Genomic DNA, 21,816 nt, shown 5'->3' on the forward strand with positions numbered 1-21,816 from the left:
CACTTCCCCCCTTTTCCCCATTCTTCTTCACTCCTCTTATATAGGTGCACTCTCATTGGTAGATAGCCTCTCTACTATCATACCACGCTGTTAATGCCCGATCTCGTCCGATCTTGGAAGCTAAGCAGCGTTGGGCCGGGTCAGTACCTCAAAGGAGACTTTTTGGGAATACCTGGTGTTGTAGAGAAGGACACTATTCCCCTTCATTAGAAGGGTGGACACCAACAGCAGGATCACCACTTTTTCACCTCTATACCCCCTCTCCTGTCTTTTCCAAACGTACCCGTTTTTTCTTTCCCCTCCTCTCTGCTTTTCCTTTTCCTTCTGCTCTTCTTTTCCATCCAGCATGGCTATGTCTGCATTATGCTCCAAAAATGGTCAGATATGTCTCTAAATTTCAATTTGTGATTGATGGTATATCTGGTGATCAGTAATTTGTCCGACATTGACCATTGTATTGGTCTTTCAAAGATATATTATTGGATCTCTCTGTTGTCAGTAACACAGAATTTCTGTGCTGGTCAGGAGAAACGGTTGCTAGACTAGCCAGTGTCTGCAACCCTTCTAATCTATCTTGTGTGATTAACGAAACCAGAACATTTCTTTCTTTTTCTCTTTGTCTCCTGCTGTCTTATACCTCTGTTGGTTATTTCCAATAAAGTATAATACAAAATAATAATTTAATTTCATATTAACCAACACCTAGACACTTTCTGATCATAGTGGGATAACTAATAACTTTTAATCAATTTGCTAATAAATATTGCTTTTACAACCTTTTTTTTATTCATTTTTCAAAAAAATTATATATATATATTTTTTTGATTTTTTTCCCCCTAAGAGTGCGCCCACACCAGAGCTTTCTTTCTCTCCGTGTGTATGTACAGATACTTTCTAGCTCTGGGCGCACCGCCAATAAGGACCATAATTGAGAAAGCGTTTTCCTTCTCAATATCTGTCCACTTTGGCCTCTTTTCCATTCCATTACAATTTATACCGGTGCCAGGTCCTTCTTTTTCTCATAATACAGAGACATTCAGCCCTGAGTGATACCCTGCATAATACAGAGACATTCAGCCCTGAGTGATACCCTGCATAATACAGAGACATTCAGCCCTGAGTTATACCCTGCATAATACAGAGACATTCAGCCCTGAGTTATACCGTGCATAATACAGAGACATTCAGCCCTGAGTGATACCCTGCATAATACAGAGACATTCAGCCCTGAGTGATACCCTGCATAATACAGAGACATTCAGCCCTGAGTGATACCCTGCATAATACAGAGACATTCAGCCCTGAATTATACCCTGCATAATACAGAGACATTCAGCCCTGAGTGATACCCTGTATAATACAGAGACATTCAGCCCTGAGTAATACCCTGCATAATACAGACATTCAGCCCTGAGTTATACCCTGCATAATACAGAGACATTCAGCCCTCAGTTATACCCTGTATAATACAGAGACATTCAGCCCTGAGTTATACCCTGCATAATACAGAGACATTCAGCCCTGAGTGATACCCTGCATAATACAGAGACATTCAGCCCAGAATTATACCCTGCATAATACAGAGACATTCAGCCCTGAGTTATACCGTGCATAATACAGAGACATTCAGCCCTGAGTTATACCCTGCATAATACAGAGACATTCAGCCCTGAGTGATACCCTGCATAATACAGAGACATTCAGCCCTGAGTTATACCCTGCATAATACAGAGACATTCAGCCCTGAATTATACCCTGCATAATACAGAGACATTCAGCCCTGAGTTATACCCTGCATAATACAGAGACATTCGGCCCTGAATTATACCCTGCATAATACAGAGACATTCAGCCCTGAGTTATACCGTGCATAATACAGAGACATTCAGCCCTGAGTTATACCCTGCATAATACAGAGACATTCAGCCCTGAGTGATACCCTGCATAATACAGAGACATTCAGCCCTGAGTAATACCCTGCATAATACAGAGACATTCAGCCCTGAATTATACCCTGCATAATACAGAGACATTCAGCCCTGAGTTATACCCTGCATAATACAGAGACATTCGGCCCTGAGTGATACCCTGCATAATACAGAGACATTCAGCCCTGAGTTATACCCTGCATAATACAGAGACATTCAGCCCTGAGTGATACCCTGCATAATACAGAGACATTCAGCCCTGAGTTATACCCTGCATAATACAGAGACATTCGGCCCTGAGTGATACCCTGCATAATACAGAGACATTCAGCCCTGAGTTATACCCTGCATAATACAGAGACATTCAGCCCTGAGTGATACCGTGCATAATACAGAGACATTCAGCCCTGAGTGATACCCTGCATAATACAGAGACATTCAGCCCTGAGTGATACCCTGCATAATACAGAGACATTCAGCCCTGAGTGATACCCTGCATAATACAGAGACATTCAGCCCTGAGTGATACCCTGCATAATACAGAGACATTCAGCCCTGAGTGATACCCTGCATAATACAGAGACATTCAGCCCTGAGTGATACCCTGCATAATACAGAGACATTCAGCCCTGAGTGATACCCTGCATAATACAGAGACATTCAGCCCTGAGTGATACCCTGCATAATACAGAGACATTCAGCCCTGAGTGATACCCTGCATAATACAGAGACATTCAGCCCTGAGTGATACCCTGCATAATACAGAGACATTCAGCCCTGAGTGATACCCTGCATAATACAGATACATTCAGCCCTGAGTTATACCGTGCATAATACAGAGACATTCAGCTAATACCTGAGGTCTGGATTGATGGAAGTAACTGCAATCTATTGAAGCTCCAGAATCTTTCTAATAGACAGACAGTAATGAGAAATTGATACTAGACTCTGAATTACTCACCAGCCTTTAACCTACTACGTGAATATTAGTTTTCTCAGGCATAAGACTTTGGTAATAAATCTGCAGCAGCTGAGGTTGAGTTAACAAGTAAACTACAGCATTCACACATATTGGAAGGAATAGTGATTAACAGTGTTAGTCAGTGAACTCTAGCTACATGGCTCTGATATTCCACTCCCTTTAAGCATCAAACAGGATTATAATTCTCCTGGATTAGAAAATACAGTTATAAATTTGTCTTAATTCTCATCTTCCCTGAGGAGTTTACTGCATGTTTAGCGAGAGGCAGCAAGTGACTCAAAACAGTGGAATCTAATCTCTCAGGACGTGATATTGCCCCATTTATCTCAGAGACATATCATATTTATCTAAGAGAGACTCAACAAATCTCACTGGTACCAGAAGGACAGGATTCTTCATATGTGCACCAACGAGGTAGAGAGCGAGGAAAGAGTACTCAGATAGACTGCAATAGTAACCTTGTGGGGTGACTTTGAAAAGTGATACAGTATTACTATTAGTCTAGTTCAGTTTAATATTATCAGAGTGTTTATTGCATAGTGAACAGTGCATAGTGTGAATCTTAAAGAAATAGTACTAACCCATTATACCTAGGTTCATTCGGTTAAAGTGAAGAAAAGACACAGCGACAACGTGTTCCAGTAAAATAAAATATGTTCTTTTTATTGTGTTGAATGTACAAGTTGCACTGTATTTCGGTATTGTAATTTCATTTGAATATCTTGTGATTGTGAGTTCTTCTACTCATTGGGGGTCATTCCGAGTTGATCGCATGTAGCAACTTTTTGCTGCTCGTGCGATCAGCTAGATGCCGCCTATGGGGGACTGTATTTTAGCATAGCAAGGCTGCAATCGCTTGTGAAGTCCTGCTATGCTAAAAAAGTTTTCTGTGAAACAAGACTAGCCCTGCAGTTACTTACCCAGGGCGACGGATCCAGCAATGAAGATCCCGGAATTGACGTCAGACATCCGCCCTCCAAACGCCTGGACACGTCTGCGTTCGCTGCTCCACTCCCAGAAAACAGTCAGTTTACGCCCCAGAATGCCTTCCACCTGTCATTCTTCTTGCGATTGCGGTAGCAATCGCTTTCTTCGTTATTCATGTCATTGCCCAGCGATGGCCGTCGCTGGGCAACGACGCACGTGCGCATTGCGGCCGGCGAAGAACCGCCGCATGCGAACGGGTCAGAATGACCCCCATTGACTCCTTAAGAAAGGGACAAAAGTTTCCCAAACACCAACACCTTGTGAGGCAATGGGAAAATGGTCTGGTCATTGAGGTGCAGATGTCACACTGGGCATTGGTCGCTAAGTTAATAGAAAACAGGTCTTTTTATTTCATACCCTTCCTCTGTTCTGTTGTGGGAGGCACATAACCGTTCTTATGCCCACTGAGAAATATAAAAGTAAAACAAAAGAGTAAATTTTAAAGTATATTTCTACTATTGTATTTCTAAATTTGTATCTCCCATGTACAGCACAATTAAGTGCAGTGAAAAAAGTACAGGTTGAGTATCCCATATCCAAATATTCAGAAATACGGAATATTCCGAAATACGGACTTTTTTGCGTGAGAGTGGGATAGTGAAACCTTTGTTTTTTGATGGCTCAATGTACACGAGCTTTATTTAATACACACAGTTATTACAAATATTGTATTAAATTACCTTCCTGCTGTGTGTATAAGGTGAATATGCAACATAAATGAATTGTGTGAATGTAGATACACTTTGTTTAATGCACAAAGTTACAAAAAATATTGGCTAAAATTACCTTCCTGCTGTGTGTATAAGGTGTATATGTAACATAAATGCATTCTGTGCTTAGATTTAGGTCCCATCACCATGATATCTCATTATGGGATGCAATTATTCCAAAATACGGAATAATCCGATATCCAAAATACCTCTGGTCCCAAGCATTTTGGATAAGGGATACTCAACCTGTACTTACTAACATTTCTAATTAACTTCAACTAAATACAAATATTTGTTGTCTTCTTCTTTAAAAAACAAATGAGAATATTCTGCAGCTGTCCAAATCAAGATATCAATTACCTAATGTGAATAGAGATTTGCAACTTCATATACATACAGCACTATGATTGACTTAAATACTATATTAATGACTCCAGGCACAAACAGCTTATCGAAAGCAGATGCAGATCATCATCATCCTCAACTGCAAGAGTAACACCTCCCGTTGGGTGCATGTGCATCTGTGGCCAGCGCTATTTTTGGCACTTGACATGCACCTGCCCACTCCTTTTCATACACATTCTGCTTCTCTAAGGGTTCTGTTCATTAAGAATTTCATTTGCAATGTGATCTTGGGAGTGATATTAGCACCCAGACTCGCACTGCAGGTTGCCACTCTTACGGCCAGATGTATGACTGAGCAACCACAGGTACAGGAGCTACGAAGGGAGTCCATCCCTGCGATGTGCTCAGTGTGGTGTTTGTGCTCCTGCGCATGCAAGGTTCCGCTGACCACACATATGCGAATACCATTGCTGGGGAGGATTCCGGGTGAACCCTCTACCAGCTAATTGTTCATTCTGTAGCCCATAGTCTTTAGTGGGCTAGCTGCGGGGGCCAAGCTCCAGAAAGCTTTCATCCCAGAACTTGGTAAACTAGGCAACATTGCATCCACCATAGAAACTTATGGGGGCTGTGGCTGCAGGTGGTAATGAAGGGATCGCAGCAGATACCAGATATATCTGCTGCGGTCCCTCTGCCAAACATTCAGGGGATACTAAATATTTGTGGTAAATTACACTGGCTAATTGAATTTCCCCTAAAATGTCAACCTATGGTGACGGAGTATGGTGCGTGGGGCATTAATCTCACTTTTTTGTTTGCACATCGTTTCCCGTGCCCTGGCCTTTTGGGTGGCTATGATAGATATATATATATATATATATATATATATATATATACACCCTATATATATATATATATATATATATATATATATATATATGGGATCCGGTCTGAAGATCGACAGTATCTAGGTCGACAATATTTAGGTCGACCACTATAGGTCGACAGTCACTAGGTCGACATGGATGGAAGGTTGACAGGGTTTCTAGGTCGACATGTGCTAGGTCGACAGGTCTAAAGGTCGACATGAGTTTTTCACATTTTTTTTTCTTTTTTTGAATTTTTTCATACTTAACGATCCACGTGGACTACAATTAGAATGGTAATCTGTGCCGAGCGAAGCGAAGGCACCGTGCCCGAAGCATGGCGAGCGAAGTGAGCCATGCGAGGGGACGCGGTGCACTAATTTGGGATCCCGGTCACTCTACGAAGAAAACGACACAAAAAAAAAATCCTAATGTCGACCTTTAGACCTGTCGACCTAGCACATGTCGACCTAGAAACCCTGTCGACCTTCCATCCATGTTGACCTAGTGACTGTCGACCTAAACATTGTCGACCTAGATACTGTCGATTTGGTGAACCACACCCATATATATATACATAGTATATATATATATACACACACAGTATATATATATATATATATATATATATATATATGTAGTTCTATGCAGTCCGGCACTCCCAAATACTGTTAATGAATGGCTAAGGGGCCCTCCGCAATAAAGTGTGGATATGGATGAAGAAAAGACGGCGGCACTGCAGGACTTGTGACATCAAAAATCAGTGTATTAAGGCATCACAAACAAAATGATTCCGATGTTTCGGGGCCCGCAGCCCCTTTTTCAAGGTGTGTGAAGCAAAGTGTAAAGTTATCTTACCTTAAATAGTGTGCAGAAACCCGCCAGTGAAGAGTAGAAGGACGCGTCCTTAATACACTGATTTTTGATGTCACAAGTCCTGGAGTGCCGCCGTCTTTTCTTTATATATATATATATATATATATATATATATTTATATACAAACGCTCGGCTCCGGCACTCCAGATACATTAGCCTGCTAAGGTGCCTTCCCTGTGGGGCAATCCCACGTAGATATGCAGACAGGATAAAGGCGGCACTCAAAGACTTGCACAAATAGTAAAAAAAGCATCCGTGCAGGGATGCTGTTTTAATAAGTGTTACGTTTCGGGGACGTATCCCCTTCCTCAGACAGTGATACAGTGCATCAATACAGATATAAATACATGAATCTATTAGTGCCACTTACCCCCTTCCATGACTCAAAGCTGCGTGCATCACGGTGTTCCAGACCTCCCCCGTCCCACACTTGCTGTGACGCAGAGACCGGAAGTGTGGGACGGGGGAGGTCTGGAACACCGTGATGCACGCAGCTGGGAGTCATGGAAGGGGGGTAAGTGGCACTAATAGATTCATGTATTTATATCTGTATTGATGCATTGTATCACTGTCTGAGGAAGGGGATACGTCCCCGAAACGTAACACTTATTAAAACAGCATCCCTGCACGGATGCTTTTTTTTACTATTTGTGCAAGTCTTTGAGTGCCGCCTTTATCCTGTCGGCATATATATTTATTTATATATATATATATATATATATATACACACACACACACACACACACACACACACACACACACACACACACACACACACAGTATATATATATATATATATATATATATATGAGAGAGAGAGAGAGAGAGAGAGATCCAGAAGGAACGGCACTCAGAGATGGCATAATAGTCAAACAATTATTTGTATTCTCATATGGTCAACGTTTCGGGACTATGAACCCCGTCGTCAAGACCACCAGAAAAGACATACATACAAACAGTAGCAACTTACCCACATAAATAGCCCCTACAGAAAGCCGGTGCCGTAGCTCACCACTCCCGGCCCACATCCTGCTCACGGGCCATCTCAGATCCGGTCACAGCGCTGTTAGTTGCCTAGGGAACCAAAGCTTGCGTTCCACTCCAGCACTGCAGTGCGTTCCATTGCCTTCTGGTGTGCGGGTATAGCCTAAGAGAGGGGATCTGTGGGGGACAGCAGGGACAGAGGCATCAGTACTCACAATAACAATAAACATAAGTGTAAAATATATTTTTAAAAAACAGTGCAGCAAAACATTAATATAAAAACACACAATGTCAGCATATACAGAGCCAAAATAATATAGAACTCACTATGTGTCATGCCACCCTAGCAAACAAATGACAGTAACCCTGGCATATAGCCTAGATAAATCTAGCATATTGGAACCTGCAACTAGGGACTGTAGTAAAAAGATACCTTTTCCCAGTGACTATACTACAGTACATCAAGTACCATCCTGAGACTGGCCACTAGGGCACTATGGCCCATAGTGTCGACTGACCCTGATTTGAAATCTCTACACAAATCCTCACCAGTAATAGCATTTAGGCGGGGTAGAAATATTAGAGATAGAGTGGTTAGGACAGACATTACAGGAATGGGTACCCCAAACTTGCCTAATGTTTATCATAAGCCCCCAGGCTGCTATCGCTGTAGTGACTGTGCCACGTACAGGCACATGTTTAACTGTAAAGCTTTTCAGCCCCCCTACTGTCATGAGAAAAATTATATAAGATATGTCTTATAACATGCTCTACTACCCATGTGGTGTATGTCATAGTATGCCCTTGCGGCCTTTACTATGTTGGACAAACTACTTGTAAGTTTTCTGAGAGGATGGCAGCACATAGATCTGCCATCAAATTGACTTTAGAGGGTAAACCAGCTTACCAACCCATTGCAAAACATTTCAAACAGGTTGGCCATACTTTAGAGTCACTCCGTTATTTCATTATTGACCATGTTCCTCTGACATTACGGGGTGGAGATCGAGCTAAATCTTTGCTGATTAAAGAGGCTCATTGGATTACTAGGTTGGGGACCACCAGCCTGGGAGGAAGCAATGAAAAAATCAACTGGAATTCACTTATTTAGTACTCCCTCTTTGAACATGCTTTCTCTTATGCTAGATTTATCTAGGCTATATGCCAGGGTTACTGTCATTTGTTTGCTAGATTGGCATGACACATAGTGAATTCTATATTATTCTGGCTCTGAATATGCTGACATTGTGTGTTTTTATATTATTGTTTTGTTGCACTGTTTTTTTTAATATATTTTGCACTTATGTTTATTGTTATTGTGAGTACTGATGCCTCTGTCCCTGCTGTCCCCCACAGATCCCCTCTCTTAGGCTATACCCGCACAACGGAAAGGCAATGGAACACACTGCAGTGCCGGAGTGGAACGCAAGCTTTGGTTCCCTAGGCAACTAACAGTGATGTGACTGGATCTGAGGTGGCGGAAGTCGGCCGGTGAGCAGGATGCGGGGCGGGAGTTGTGGGCAGCGGCACCGGCCTTCTGTAGGGGCTATTTATGTGGGTAAGTCGCTACTGTTTGTATGTATCTTTTCTGGTGGTCCTGACAACGGGGTTCATGGCCCCGAAACGTTGACCTTATGAGAATACAAATCATTGTTTGACTATTATGCCACCTCTGAGTGCCGTTCCTTTTGGATCCCTACTACTTGTTCTACAGACAATGGGGCAAGTTGATGTTTATCTGCGAGTGACGGCTGCTGCTGGATTTATATATATATATATATATATATATATATATATATGTGTGTGTGTATGTAAGTGAGAATTCCCACACTCTCACCCATCCTAGACAACAGCTGGGGTGCCAATCAGAGTCCAGCCCACCAAGACCCATAGGGGGAAGTTCCAAGTTGATCGCAGCAGGATTTTTTTTTAGCAATTGGGCAAAACCATGTGCACTGCAGGGGAGGCAAATATAACATGTGCAGAAAGAGTTAGATTTGGGTGGGTTATTTTGTTTCTGTGCAGGGTAAATACTGGCTGCTTTATTTTTACACTGCAAATTAGATTGCAGATTGAACACACCCCACCCAAATCTAACTCTCTCTGCACATGTTATATCTGCCTCCCCTGCAGTGCACATGGTTTTGCCCAATTGCTAAAAAAAAAATCCTGCTGCGATCAACTTGGAATTACCCCCATAGTACAGTGCAGTGTTTTCCACAGCAGTGGAAATTATGGCACTCTCCGGACTTGTAGAATATCAAATAGCAAAAAAAAAACCAACAACACATTTATAAGAATAGTTCCATGAGGAATATAGAGTTCACCAATGTTTCGATCCACACCAGGACCTTTTTCAAGGTACGACAACCCAGTCACAACAGTAATAAAGTCACCAATGTAGAGTTCTATTTTTTCTAATAAATGTGTTTTTTTGCTATTTGATATTCTATAAGTCTGGAGAGTGCTATCATCTCCACTGCTGTGGAAAACACTGCACTATATATATATATATATATATATATATATGTGTGTGTGTGTATATATATGTGTGTGTATATATATATATATATATATATATATATAGTATTCTCCATTGTTTGCCACTGCACTGGTTTCTGTGGGGGGGGGGGGGGGGGGGGGGGTTCCACCAGATTGTGAGGTGTGGTTGACACAATCGGCTCTAGTCTTCAAGACCTAGAGGGGTGGTGTGGTACCGAGGTCACCCCACCACCAATAATCCTGGAGTCAGCATTCCTGCCTAGTAATGTCACCAGATGTAATCATGCCAAAGTATGTCACCAGTAGTAATCTGTCTCAGTGGACATACACTTGTCATGTTGATGAAAATTCTAACTATGTAAAGTTTACCATCCAAAATCACCCTGGCCTGTCTCTTTGGGTATAGTAGTTATGGGGGATTTAAAGAAATATAAATTAATAAACATAAATATTCTGTCCTGCCCAGTCTATGAGTTCTGCATGCTATTCCACCAGTTTGGTAGCAGGGGGACAGAACATTGATAGCACATCTGACAACTTTATTTCGTTACATCTGTAAAAGAATATCAGTATAATGTCAATATTTAACTCATTAATGGCAAACAATAGCCAAGCACTGCACATTCATTATGCAAGCAGATTTATATAATGTCATTGTGATCCATGTGTATGCAACTTTCATGATACTATATAAGTATAGAAAGATCATAACTACAGTACCTCACTACATTTGCAGAAGACAATTTGATGCTTAAGAGCTTGGTTTCTTACTGTTTTTGACCTTTCATGTATCCTTATATAAATCCCTTTGGAAAAATGTATGTAACCATAGGCACTTGGCTCGGATCCCCAGTCTCAAGTATAGTGGTCTGAGACATTTTTACAACAATTTTTCTATAGGTTGAATTAATTTTAAGTAACTTGGCTGATATTCTTGAACTGTACAGTGACTCCAGGACCATAATCAGTTTGAATATGAAGCAAACGTTTCCTGTTATCTAGGTGTCACTTGCAACTTTTCACCATCAGCATTAAATGATCTTAGAACCTAGCATTAGCACGGAAAGGGAGACCACGGTAAGCAATCCCTGTTAATGGGTCAGAAACAAACAGGAATGCAAAACTTGGAATAAAGGTACGGTTTAAGACCGTACATATTTTATGAAACCATTAAAAGTTCTATAGCCATACCAGGTATAAGTGAATTTGGTACAGACACAAAGTTGTTTTGTTTTGTTTTTATTTGACTAAAGGTTCTTTAAGTTGCAAAAGAACAAGCACTTGCTTACAGTATTACCTGACTACTCACACTTGGGAAACGATTCATCGTGACTGTGTATAAATGCAAGTTCTTTTTAAGGTGCGATGCTTCACTAATATCACGACCCTAAATATTAAGATATTTTTGGCGCAGAACACCATTTGATTGTTCACAGCAGCACTAAGTATTTCAGGAGTTCAGAATGTAATTCGTATGGGATGGAGAGACTTGATCTGTGGAATTGTGTAAGTAAAAGCTGCGTATCACAGGTGCGAGGCTATGAAGTGAGGATGGGACTACAAGAGAACAACAAGCCACAGACTGAGAAAAGATTGCCCGAGTGAGCAGGGTACCCTGCAAAACAGAATACTGATCGGAGCCTCCTATATAACTGTTGCTGGAAGGTATCAGTGTCAAACACACCTCTACATGGAACTTTTTTTCGATGGTACATTACCTATTTTCTACTTTGATGTTCAGCATCCTCACAGGTGCCAGGTCTCATCTATTCATGTAAATGAATGTTCTGTGCAATCGTATTAATTTATTCAGTTATCTTTAAGTACATGAAAGAAAATATTTGATGATTTGAATTGATTTATATTGATTTTATATCAAGCAGTTTTTAATATGAGTCCTTTTGTTTTAAAAACAGTGTGAAGATTACTATTAAAAATCCAAAAGGTTTTACTAGAAAGTTTTTTTTTTAAATAGCATTACTCATTCATTGCCAAATATTTGTCCTTTTACTTGTAGTAAAAGTTTTGGTCTACAAACAATCTGTCCAGTTTGTGCATATTTATTTTCACTAAACGTGACCATTTGGTCACCCCACACGTGAACCAAAAACTGAAGCAAATGAAGTAGTTGATGTGTAGCATAATAATACATTCCTCATTTAGTTAAACCCTAGAAGCTTAATTACATGTGTAATATTTTTTAATTTATGAAATAATAAATAATATGTGGTATGTTATTTATTTTTTGTCTCAGTAATATGTTTCTAAAGAGTATGTTGTAGCATCATGAAAAAAATATTCACCAATACTCCTTTGCAATTGTGCATGTAAATGACTTGGCTACAGTGCTTTGGTATTTACATGCTATGCACCTCAGACATATACCTATATATATGCAGATAAATAAAGACTATTCACATAGGCCACCATACAGTATATTGTTTTCTTACAAGCTGTACATGTATGGTCAGGATTCAGAAGAGGTGTTAAGTCCAATATGACTGTGTGTGTGTGTGTGTGTGTGTGTGTGTGTGTGTGTGTGTGTGTGTGTGTGTGTGTGTGTGTGTGTGTGTGTGTGATATATATATAACACCTTACACTACCACAAATTCACCTTTAATTACTATTTGCTCTAAAGATACTTATGAGATATGTATGTATGCACCAGTTTTTTTTTTTTTTATCTTTGAAAGAATACTTTTTTTTCTAATAATATCTGCATAATACAACAGATCTAGAAATACGAAAGCAAGATCATACAAGGTGGCTTCACAAGAAGTAATTTATTTGCTGTTATTCGGCAAAGCAGCCGTTTGTATGTGCACTTCTACTATGTGCAAATTGTAGATTTTAAAATGAAAGATATGAAACTATAAAATATCATCCTTGTCTTTACAGATTTTAGATACATACCTCATAGTTGCTGTCTTATAACTGAAACAATAATTGGAGTAGAGTGCTCATGTACAAAGACTATATGATAAAAATAACTTTCCAGAAATAAATAAGAGATTCAGGGGTCTATTTACTAAGTCTTGGATGAAGGTAAAGTGGACGGAGATAAAGTACCAGCCAATCAGCTCCTAACTGCCATGTCACAGGCTGAGTTTGAAAAATGGCAGTTAGGAGCTGATTGGCTGGTACTTTATCTCCGTCCACCTTATCTCCATCCAAGTCTTAGTAAATAGACCCCATAGTTATTACTGTGATGCACTTTTTAAAATGTCCACACTTTCTTTAGATGTGGCTTGCCATAGGCAACACTTATTAAAGAAACCTATCCATTCGTACTAAATATACAAATGCAGGTGTTCCATTACACTGACTTGCACAAACATTAGCAAACAATTCCTGGAAATGTTAGTGTTACCAAGTAGTGTGACTGAATACAAAAATGTATGACCAGAGCTCATGTAGGAAATTAGCTGCAGGAGTGGTGCCTGAATTATACCTGAAAATAAATCTCAGCTGTAAATAGTTTTCAAATAAAAAAGATAAAAAGAATATTAACCACATGTGCTGATTAGTTTATTGTTCTTAACACATTCCAAATTCATTTGTTTTTAAAGAGTATACAATGTATTTGTACAAATAGAGCAGTACGTATACAAAATCGTGTGTGTGTGTGTGTGTGTGTGTGTGTGTGTGTGTGTGTGTGTGTGTACGTTCTCTTGCAAATGCTAAACTGATGAAGATACAAAGTTATCTTGACCCCAGTTCACTGGTCCTATCTGGAAATTGTCTTTGATGCCTAACCCTCTTACGTACAGAAGTCATGGTGCACAAGAAAATCTTACAGATTTCACCCATCGATACCAGCTGGAAGATGGCAGCATATTCCGGTGGAACAAACACACGAGCAGTTCATCATTTGTGGAATTAGGGAAAGTAATTTCTGAAGATTGGGACCTGTATGGCGGAGAATTCAATATAGTGAATACCTGGCAGCCTGTCATTCTGTTCTCTTCCATGAGCAGGTATAGGGGCTCCAAAGATCACTTTAAGTCTGTAGTCATATGCTAAATGACTAGTAGAACATGAAATTTAATTAATAATAATATTAATAATAATAATAATAATAATAATAATCATTTATAAATTATTATTATTATTATTATTATTATTATTATTATTATTATTATTATTATTTGTACGTTCTGCATTACTAGATGGACATATAATTCTGCATCAGATTGTAATTGTTATATAGACAGAACATAAACACAATTGGAATGTACGACAATTCTTTTTAAAGCTACAGTATGCAATAGGTGGCAATAGCAGGTGCAAGATGTGCAGCAGGTGTATACCCAGGACTGTCCCACATAAGGAGTGTGCTTATCCTATAACTTTCATATTTTGTTTATTGAATTTGTAATCTCATATACCTGTATTGTAAAATGTGAACATTTTGAACTGAAACCGGAACGGTAGATAAGTGATAGGGTAGGTGTGATATGAAAAGAGGGTGTAAGTAGTAGGTTTTACCTCCGTTTTACATAGATTAGTAAATACATCACAGAGAGATATTATTTTAAAGAACAGGAAAATGTTAACTGTTATTCTGATTCCTTCTGTCAGGCATTGGTCTGTGTAAAGGTTTAGCCAGTGATACACACCATGTAATAATGTCTATTATTTAGCTGCCTCACATCTATGCAGACATGCATACCGTATTTCCCCTATTCCAGAGTCCTGTTACAGTACCAGTTGGCAGTGAGGGGGTAATTGATACATAACTCTCCAAAACTGAGGAGAGACAGTTTCGCCATTATCAGTATGACACTTGTCTTTAATGCAGCAGTGATCGTGCAGAAGCCCTTGCTAATAGTCCCAGCAATCAGCAGTCCTTTGCAGACACCAAAGGATATCTATTTCTTCAGCGTGCCTTCTCCCTCAGTTCTCCTAACCCCAGCGTTCACATCTCCTCATTTACATAGTTTTATCCAATTTAACTCGCCGCTTTAATCTCCAGTGTCCACTGGGAGTAGCGTTTACCCTGCTCGCTCCATTAAGTCTGAGCTATAACTGAGCGCCCCTGGGAGGGTTTAGCAGCATTTCATCCCTTTCTGGTGGGAACATCCAGCAATTTCATGCTTACCCGGGGTATCTTCCAGCCAAACATATGCCCTTGCCTGCAGCTCAGGTCCCTGGCGGAGTATTAGCTGCTCAGATGTAATGTGCCCATTTTTCTAGTTCTGTTGTATTCCTTTACATGGCTGTGATCTATTTTACATTAAAGGAATGAATCAAATGCTACAGTATCGCTTTGTTCACTGTCAGGTTAAAACATTGATTCCTCGTGTGGACTGTGAAGAGGACAGGAGGATGTTACTAATAGAGCCTTCTGCATATGTGGCTTGTAAGGACTGTATCCACATAAATAGGACATTACTTTGGGTTGTTTATCCAATGTCATTCTATTAACATTGACCGAAGGGGTCAGGATTAGTAGCCAATGCGTTTTACAAGGAACAGCACCTTATAAGCAATTAAACGAGGTGACGGGGACTATTCCTCACACACAAGCACACATGAAGTTACAGCACTCAGAGATACAAAATGCACACTGCAGGAATTGCTGCTGTGATATCCAGACCCACATTACGTCAATTCCTAAATCCGTGAGTTTCCTGCCTTTGGGAACTCTGGATTCATAAATTAAGGGGCCTTTCGGTTCCACTAGTTGATTGTAAAAGGGTTTGACTCCCTGATGACCCCAGGGTCAGGATTTCTGTTCAGTAATCCCACACTCTGAAAATACAAAACACTCTGCCCCATGTCCGCTCCCATTCATCTTAATCTCTGCTGACACATAACATGTACTCTGGACTGCAGAGCCCCTGACACAATCTGAGGACCTATCGGGGTATTATCCTCACGCCCTTTTTCCGTATATCTCAGTCATTAATTAAGGAAACGAGCATTTCATAAACTCTTTCTGTTCATATGTCAATAGAACATAACACTGGGTTCATTTCTCCTAATATATTATGATACATACACAGAAGAGTCAACTTTTAAATACTTCGACCTCCCTCCCATATGACTGAACAATGTCATGAATTGAGATTGCTAGTGGCAGCGCAATATTTTGGGGTGAGCTCCTACAGAACTGGCACCTAGGTATCCAATCCAAGACCTCTTACCCCACACAATTAATCGGCAGTCTGGCATTCTAAAACTAACTAAAAAGAAGAGAGGCCTAAACTAAAATCGAGTATAATTAGCGCATGCTCTATATTCGTATAGGTGTTTGATGTTAATAAAACATGTTCTACAAGTAAAGCTCATAGCATCTGAAATATGCAGTGTCTCAGAACTAAATACTTGACATATTTTTTTCAAAATAAAGATGTAGATCGTTCGAAAATAAATAAACCACGTTAACTGCAAGCAGTATTCCCAAAGACTGTGATTAGTTTTAAGGCGGAGACAAGCCCATCATTCTATCTCTAACAAGAGGCACACTCCACTTTCAACTTGCACTCAGTCTCTCAGCGGAGTTATCATGTGTCATTACATCTCTACAATCATATCCATATGTATCTGTAGCAAATATTAGACAGGCGCACGCATTCCGGCAAAACAAACAGGTTTGCAAGAAAAGCCACGTCCAATTGCAATCTTGGGAGAGAACGATTTTGTTTCAAGATCTGATATCCAGGATTCTTAACATAAATTCATATTACAATTAATAAAAAGACAACGCAATATACTGTTTTTCTCAGCAACATTAAATCTATTGTGCTTAGATTTAATGAAAGATTTATGTAACTTAGTACAAGCTTACAAAAATACCACAAATAGCAAAAAAAGAAAAAACGAAAAAAAAAAAAAACAATAAAAAAAAACCTACAACAAAATAATTAAAAACGTAAAGACCCAGCTATGACACATGAACATCTTTCACAATCCGCGTTAGTATTTTACGATTTAAGCAAGGTAAGGTGTGGTAAAGTATAGATTGTGAATACTAATATTTCAATTTAAACTTTTCTTTAAAGAAGTATGTTCATAAATGGTTTATATATGTGGTATTATCAATGTAATCCATTATAAACATAAATTGTGTTATGAACACATTTATTTCTATAAATCATCCCTATCAACAGGTGTTTAAATGATGTTCACAGGTTTTTCCCAATTTAGGACATTCTTAAATTGTTAAAACCGTTCCCTGACACGATTTTTTTTTCATAATAGAAGTAGCACTGTCATGTATAATATTAAATGTTCAGATTAAATAGAGCTTAATGATGACATTAAATTAATAGAGGCCTTAATGAAAATGTTGCAATGGGTTTAACGAACCACGTAAAAAGCCAACATGACACAAAAGGATTACTCATTAGTGTAGTAATTACAATGGATTCAGTAAAGAGCTGGACTGTTTGGTGTTAACCGAGGGTATTTGCTACTTAGCGTTCTGTAAGAGAGAAAATTGCTCGTGAACTAAGTCGCACTCCTAGAAAAAATAAAAATTAAAAAAGGACTCGACTGAGTGTGTTTATTTACCATCAGCCCAGTATTATATTCACCTAAAATGAAAAAGTTATTAGGTATTCAATATAACAAGACTTTTACATTAACTGAGTGACTTTCACCATTTATTAATAAAATCATTCTTGAACTAGACAATTGCGTAGCTAAATAAACTTGCTATTATACTATTTCTTTAGATATATCTGTTTAATTTGCACAACAAAAAGAAGTTTTTCCTCCAAAAACAAAAAACTTAACTTTGAGTATAGCACTTGTTCCGAGATTGATTAATTAATTTAGGCATAAAGTTTAAACTTTAATAAAGCACAATATACGGTAATACGATGAAATATGAGATTTGCAATTAATAAATCTGTACAATAATAAAGATTTGAACAATTTACAATGTATTTTCAAGGGTGAATATATGCTAAATATTCGTGGTAAAGCATAGAATGGAAATGTATTTAATCCAAACCAAATGTGAACAAAATAACGGTGTAAACGCAATTTCATGTCTTAATGACGTGTGTAAATCTGTATAATGTAATGTATCATATTTTATTGCTTGACTTAATTTAAACTCAGTTCAAACAATTGTAATTGTTACTTTTTAGCGCTACAAATAAAAAAAAACAGTTAACCTTTGAGCAAGATAACAACTGAACAGATTTCTGAAATAAAAACGTGTAAATCTTTTTCATTTGAAAATTTATTTAGCTTAAACTTCAACTTATTAGTCTGATGTTTTGTCTTTATTTTAAAGCAGAGAGGACGTTTTTTAAACTATGTACACAATATGAATCCGAAACGTCTAGAATAAAAAATATATATATCATAAAGAATGTACACGAAATAATATAAAACAAAACTGGGGGAGGAGGTGGAGGATACAGCAACATTTACAAATTAAAAAACAAAACAAAAAAAAATAGGTTCTAACCTCAAGTGGTTCATAAATAAACAACTTGTACAGAATGTGTATAGGTACGTTCGTCACTAAAGAATAATGACCAGAGTAGGAGTCATGGAGTTTTTAAAAGTTAAAACAGAACTAAAAACAATAGTCTGTTGATATCTCAAAAAATAAAATAAAAAAATAATAGTAATAAATTAGATGAATATCCCATGCCATAAAACGCATAAATACTGTACACAAATTCAAAATTTGTCCCCAACTAAAATTAGTATCGTAAAGAGCATTAACTTGTTTTCTAAAAGTACGAAATATTGTTACCTTAACTGTCTCATCTCTTTTTGTTTTTTGTTTTTCTATACAAGAACATCAAAACATTTTTCTGTACAAAAGAAACAAACAGAAAGTTCTGGGTGAAAGAACAGATGGCAGGTTGTGGATCTGCAAGAGGCAATTTGCTGTAGTCTCTTCGCTTTGTATTGTATAGTATAGTGCAAGTCTCTGTATATTGTATAAGTCAGTCTTCAGATGTGTGTGAGCGGCACCGTGCCGTTTACCCCTGTCCCTGCGCTCTGGTAGTGTTGCGGTAAGCTGTGCAGTCTGCTTGTTGCCGCCGCTGCAGCCGCTGCCGCCGCCGCAGCAGCAGCCGGGTCTCCAGCCTCCCCCCCACTGGGTAAGTACATACTGATCATCTCACGAAGGTCCCCTGGGCAAGGCGGCCGGCTGTGGGAGCCACCCCCAGGAACAGGTGGACTGACACTGGGCTCAGATTTCACCAGAGAGCCTAGAGCCCCGAGGGCCCCAGAGGATGCTGCCGCAGCAGCTGCAGCTGCAGCCGCCGCCGCCACCGCTGCAGAGGACGGGGATCCCTGGTGCTGTTGCTGGCTTGAGGAATAGCCCAGCGCACCGTAGCTGGAAGGAGAGGCGCTCATGTAACTTTGTGCGCCGGGCAGGGGGCTGTATTGCAGGGCACTCATGTCATAGCGGTGCATTGGCTGCGGGGGAGGCGGCGGAGGGTGCGGAGGGGGGTTATGGTGTGGGTGATGGTGTGGGTGGTGGTGGTGTGGGTGATGAGGGTGGTGGTGCGGGTGGTGCCCCCCGCTACCAGGGTGCTGTTGCTGTTGCTGACTGTAGGCAAGTTGAGCCTCCTGCATCATAGCAGCCGCCGCCGCTGCGGCTACTGAGCCCGGATAAGCCCCATTAGCCCAACCGTTCATGTGAGCATATCCTCCGGCCCCGGCTGATGCCCCTGAGCCCGGGCTCTCCAGGCGCTGCACCACCACACCTCCATGTCCCCCACCCCCCATTGACCCACCAGTCCCTCCGCCTGGGCTCAGGCCGACTCCCATGTGTCCTCCCCCGGCCGCATGCAGCAACCCCCCGGCCAGGGAGTACTTGTCCTTCTTGAGTAGAGTCTTCGTCTTCCGCCGAGGCCGGTACTTGTAATCCGGGTGCTCCTTCATGTGCAGGGCGCGCAGCCTCTTGGCCTCGTCAATGAAGGGTCTCTTCTCGGCCTCTGACATGACTTTCCACTCTGCACCCAGCCGCTTGCTGATCTCCGAGTTGTGCATCTTGGGGTTCTCCTGGGCCATCTTCCTCCTCTGCCCCCTGGACCACACCATGAAGGCGTTCATGGGCCTCTTCACCCGGTCCTGACTGGCCTTATTGCCCCCTCCTCCCCCGGCTTGCCCTGTGTTACTAGGGGGCTGCACCCCGGGGGAGTGTAAGTCCGTCTCCATCATCATGCTGTACATTCACACAGCTGGGTAGGGTCTCTCTATGCTGAGACTGGCACCGGGCTGGCAGCAGCTGCCTCTCTTCTTGCACGGGCAGGGGCTGCTGTCACACTGCTGCCGGCACACAAAGTGTTACTGATGGGGAAAGTTGTGCAGAGAGGAGCATGAGGTCTGGGCGGGGGGAGTCAGCTCCTGAGCGGCAGGAAAACTTTCTTCTCCGTCTCCAGCTGGTGCTGAGCTTTGACAGCAGAGCCCCCGGTGTTCCTGGGATTGTCCCTGTCCCTGCTCCACCACGGCTCTCCCGGATGACAGGCTGGGACGGGCACAGGACTGCAGCAGGAGCCGGCTGGGAGAGGAGTGTGTGTCCGCACAATGCACAGCAGTGTCAGAGAGCAGGGTCCCGGAGAGTGAGAGAGGGGAGCAGCGGGCACAGGCAGCGCAGTCAGTGCTCGGGGAAGTGCAGCAGTCTCTGATATAGGAGGTGGTGCTGTCTGCTCATTTCCCTCCTCGCCTGCGGCATCAGACGCTCAGAGCCAGGCGCACAGCAGCCATACGGCGCACACCGGCTGGGATTAAATGATTTTGCCGTGGCCAATGGGAGGCCGGCGGCCGGCGGGGAGGGGAGGGCAGAGCGCCGGAGAAGGGGGAGGGAAGGAGGTGTGTGCACCACTCCGCCTGCCCCTGGCTGCCCGGCTGCTGGGGAAGGGGGTATGATGTGCATGGCACGCTGCCCTATGACGTCACGGGGTGAGGAACAGGACCCAGAAAAGGAAGGAGGGCTGATGTGCGCTTAAAATAAAACCTGGTGGGAGAGGGTCACTGTCTTTTCCGAATACTTTCCTCTGTACACCTTTATCTTTCAATGGTAAGGAGCGGGAGGAAAATGGCATTGTAAGTCTTGGGATACAAGTCTAAAAATTGCTGGCAAATATTGTTTCTGTCCATGGGGAAACGATGGAAAGGTACAGCACCCATGTGTTCCTCACTCTCCCCCACACTACTGTCATCTGTAGCAGGGTCACAGACAGCTGGAGAGAATAGATAAGGTGTCTTGCCTCTCTTACTTACACTTCCCAAGTTTGTGTCAAATTGAAAAATCAATCCATCAAGAAAGATAGATAGATAGATAGATAGATAGATAGATAGATAGATAGATAGATAGATAGATAGATAGATAGATAGATAGATTTTCCAATTAGGCACAAACTTGGGAAGTGTTTAATGCTCATTATTATCTCTTTAGTAACAGAGACATATGTTTGATGTATTATTTTCCATTGAGCCTTATCCCTCTATGGATGACATAGTGTGAGGAGCACATGGATGTAATATTCATAATATACATGCAATAGAAATTGTGAAATAATAAAATCAGATCATTTTGTTCTATCTCCAGTAACATCAACAAAGTTGCGATGTACGTAATCTGATTTCTTGTTACATGTGAGTAATATAATGCCGTAGTGTCGGTATCTGTGTACTTGCTAGAGCATAGCCCA

At 40.9% G+C, this 21,816-nt stretch overlaps 1 protein-coding gene and 1 pseudogene across 1 annotated transcript; one reads left to right on the forward strand and one right to left on the reverse strand.

Annotated features, from left to right (window-relative positions):
• Positions 1 to 69: 69 nt before the first annotated feature.
• Positions 70 to 187, forward strand: LOC135052536 (5S ribosomal RNA; annotated as a pseudogene).
• A 16,779-nt stretch (positions 188 to 16,966) lies between these two features.
• On the reverse strand, positions 16,967 to 20,873 carry SOX1 (SRY-box transcription factor 1). The gene has a single exon (XM_063953159.1). It carries the CDS (start codon positions 20,333 to 20,335, stop codon positions 19,106 to 19,108), a length of 1,230 nt encoding a protein of 409 aa, XP_063809229.1. The 5' UTR covers positions 20,336 to 20,873; the 3' UTR covers positions 16,967 to 19,105.
• Between the last annotated feature and the right edge of the window lie 943 nt (positions 20,874 to 21,816).

This window comes from Pseudophryne corroboree, chromosome 2, assembly GCF_028390025.1.
Source record: "Pseudophryne corroboree isolate aPseCor3 chromosome 2, aPseCor3.hap2, whole genome shotgun sequence".
Taxonomy (NCBI): Eukaryota; Metazoa; Chordata; class Amphibia; order Anura; family Myobatrachidae; genus Pseudophryne; species Pseudophryne corroboree.

Excerpts from the sequence above, each read along its gene's own strand:
- SOX1 (XM_063953159.1), bottom strand. The coding sequence starts at position 20,335 with ATGTACAGCATGATGATGGAGACGGACTTACACTCCCCCGGGGTGCAG.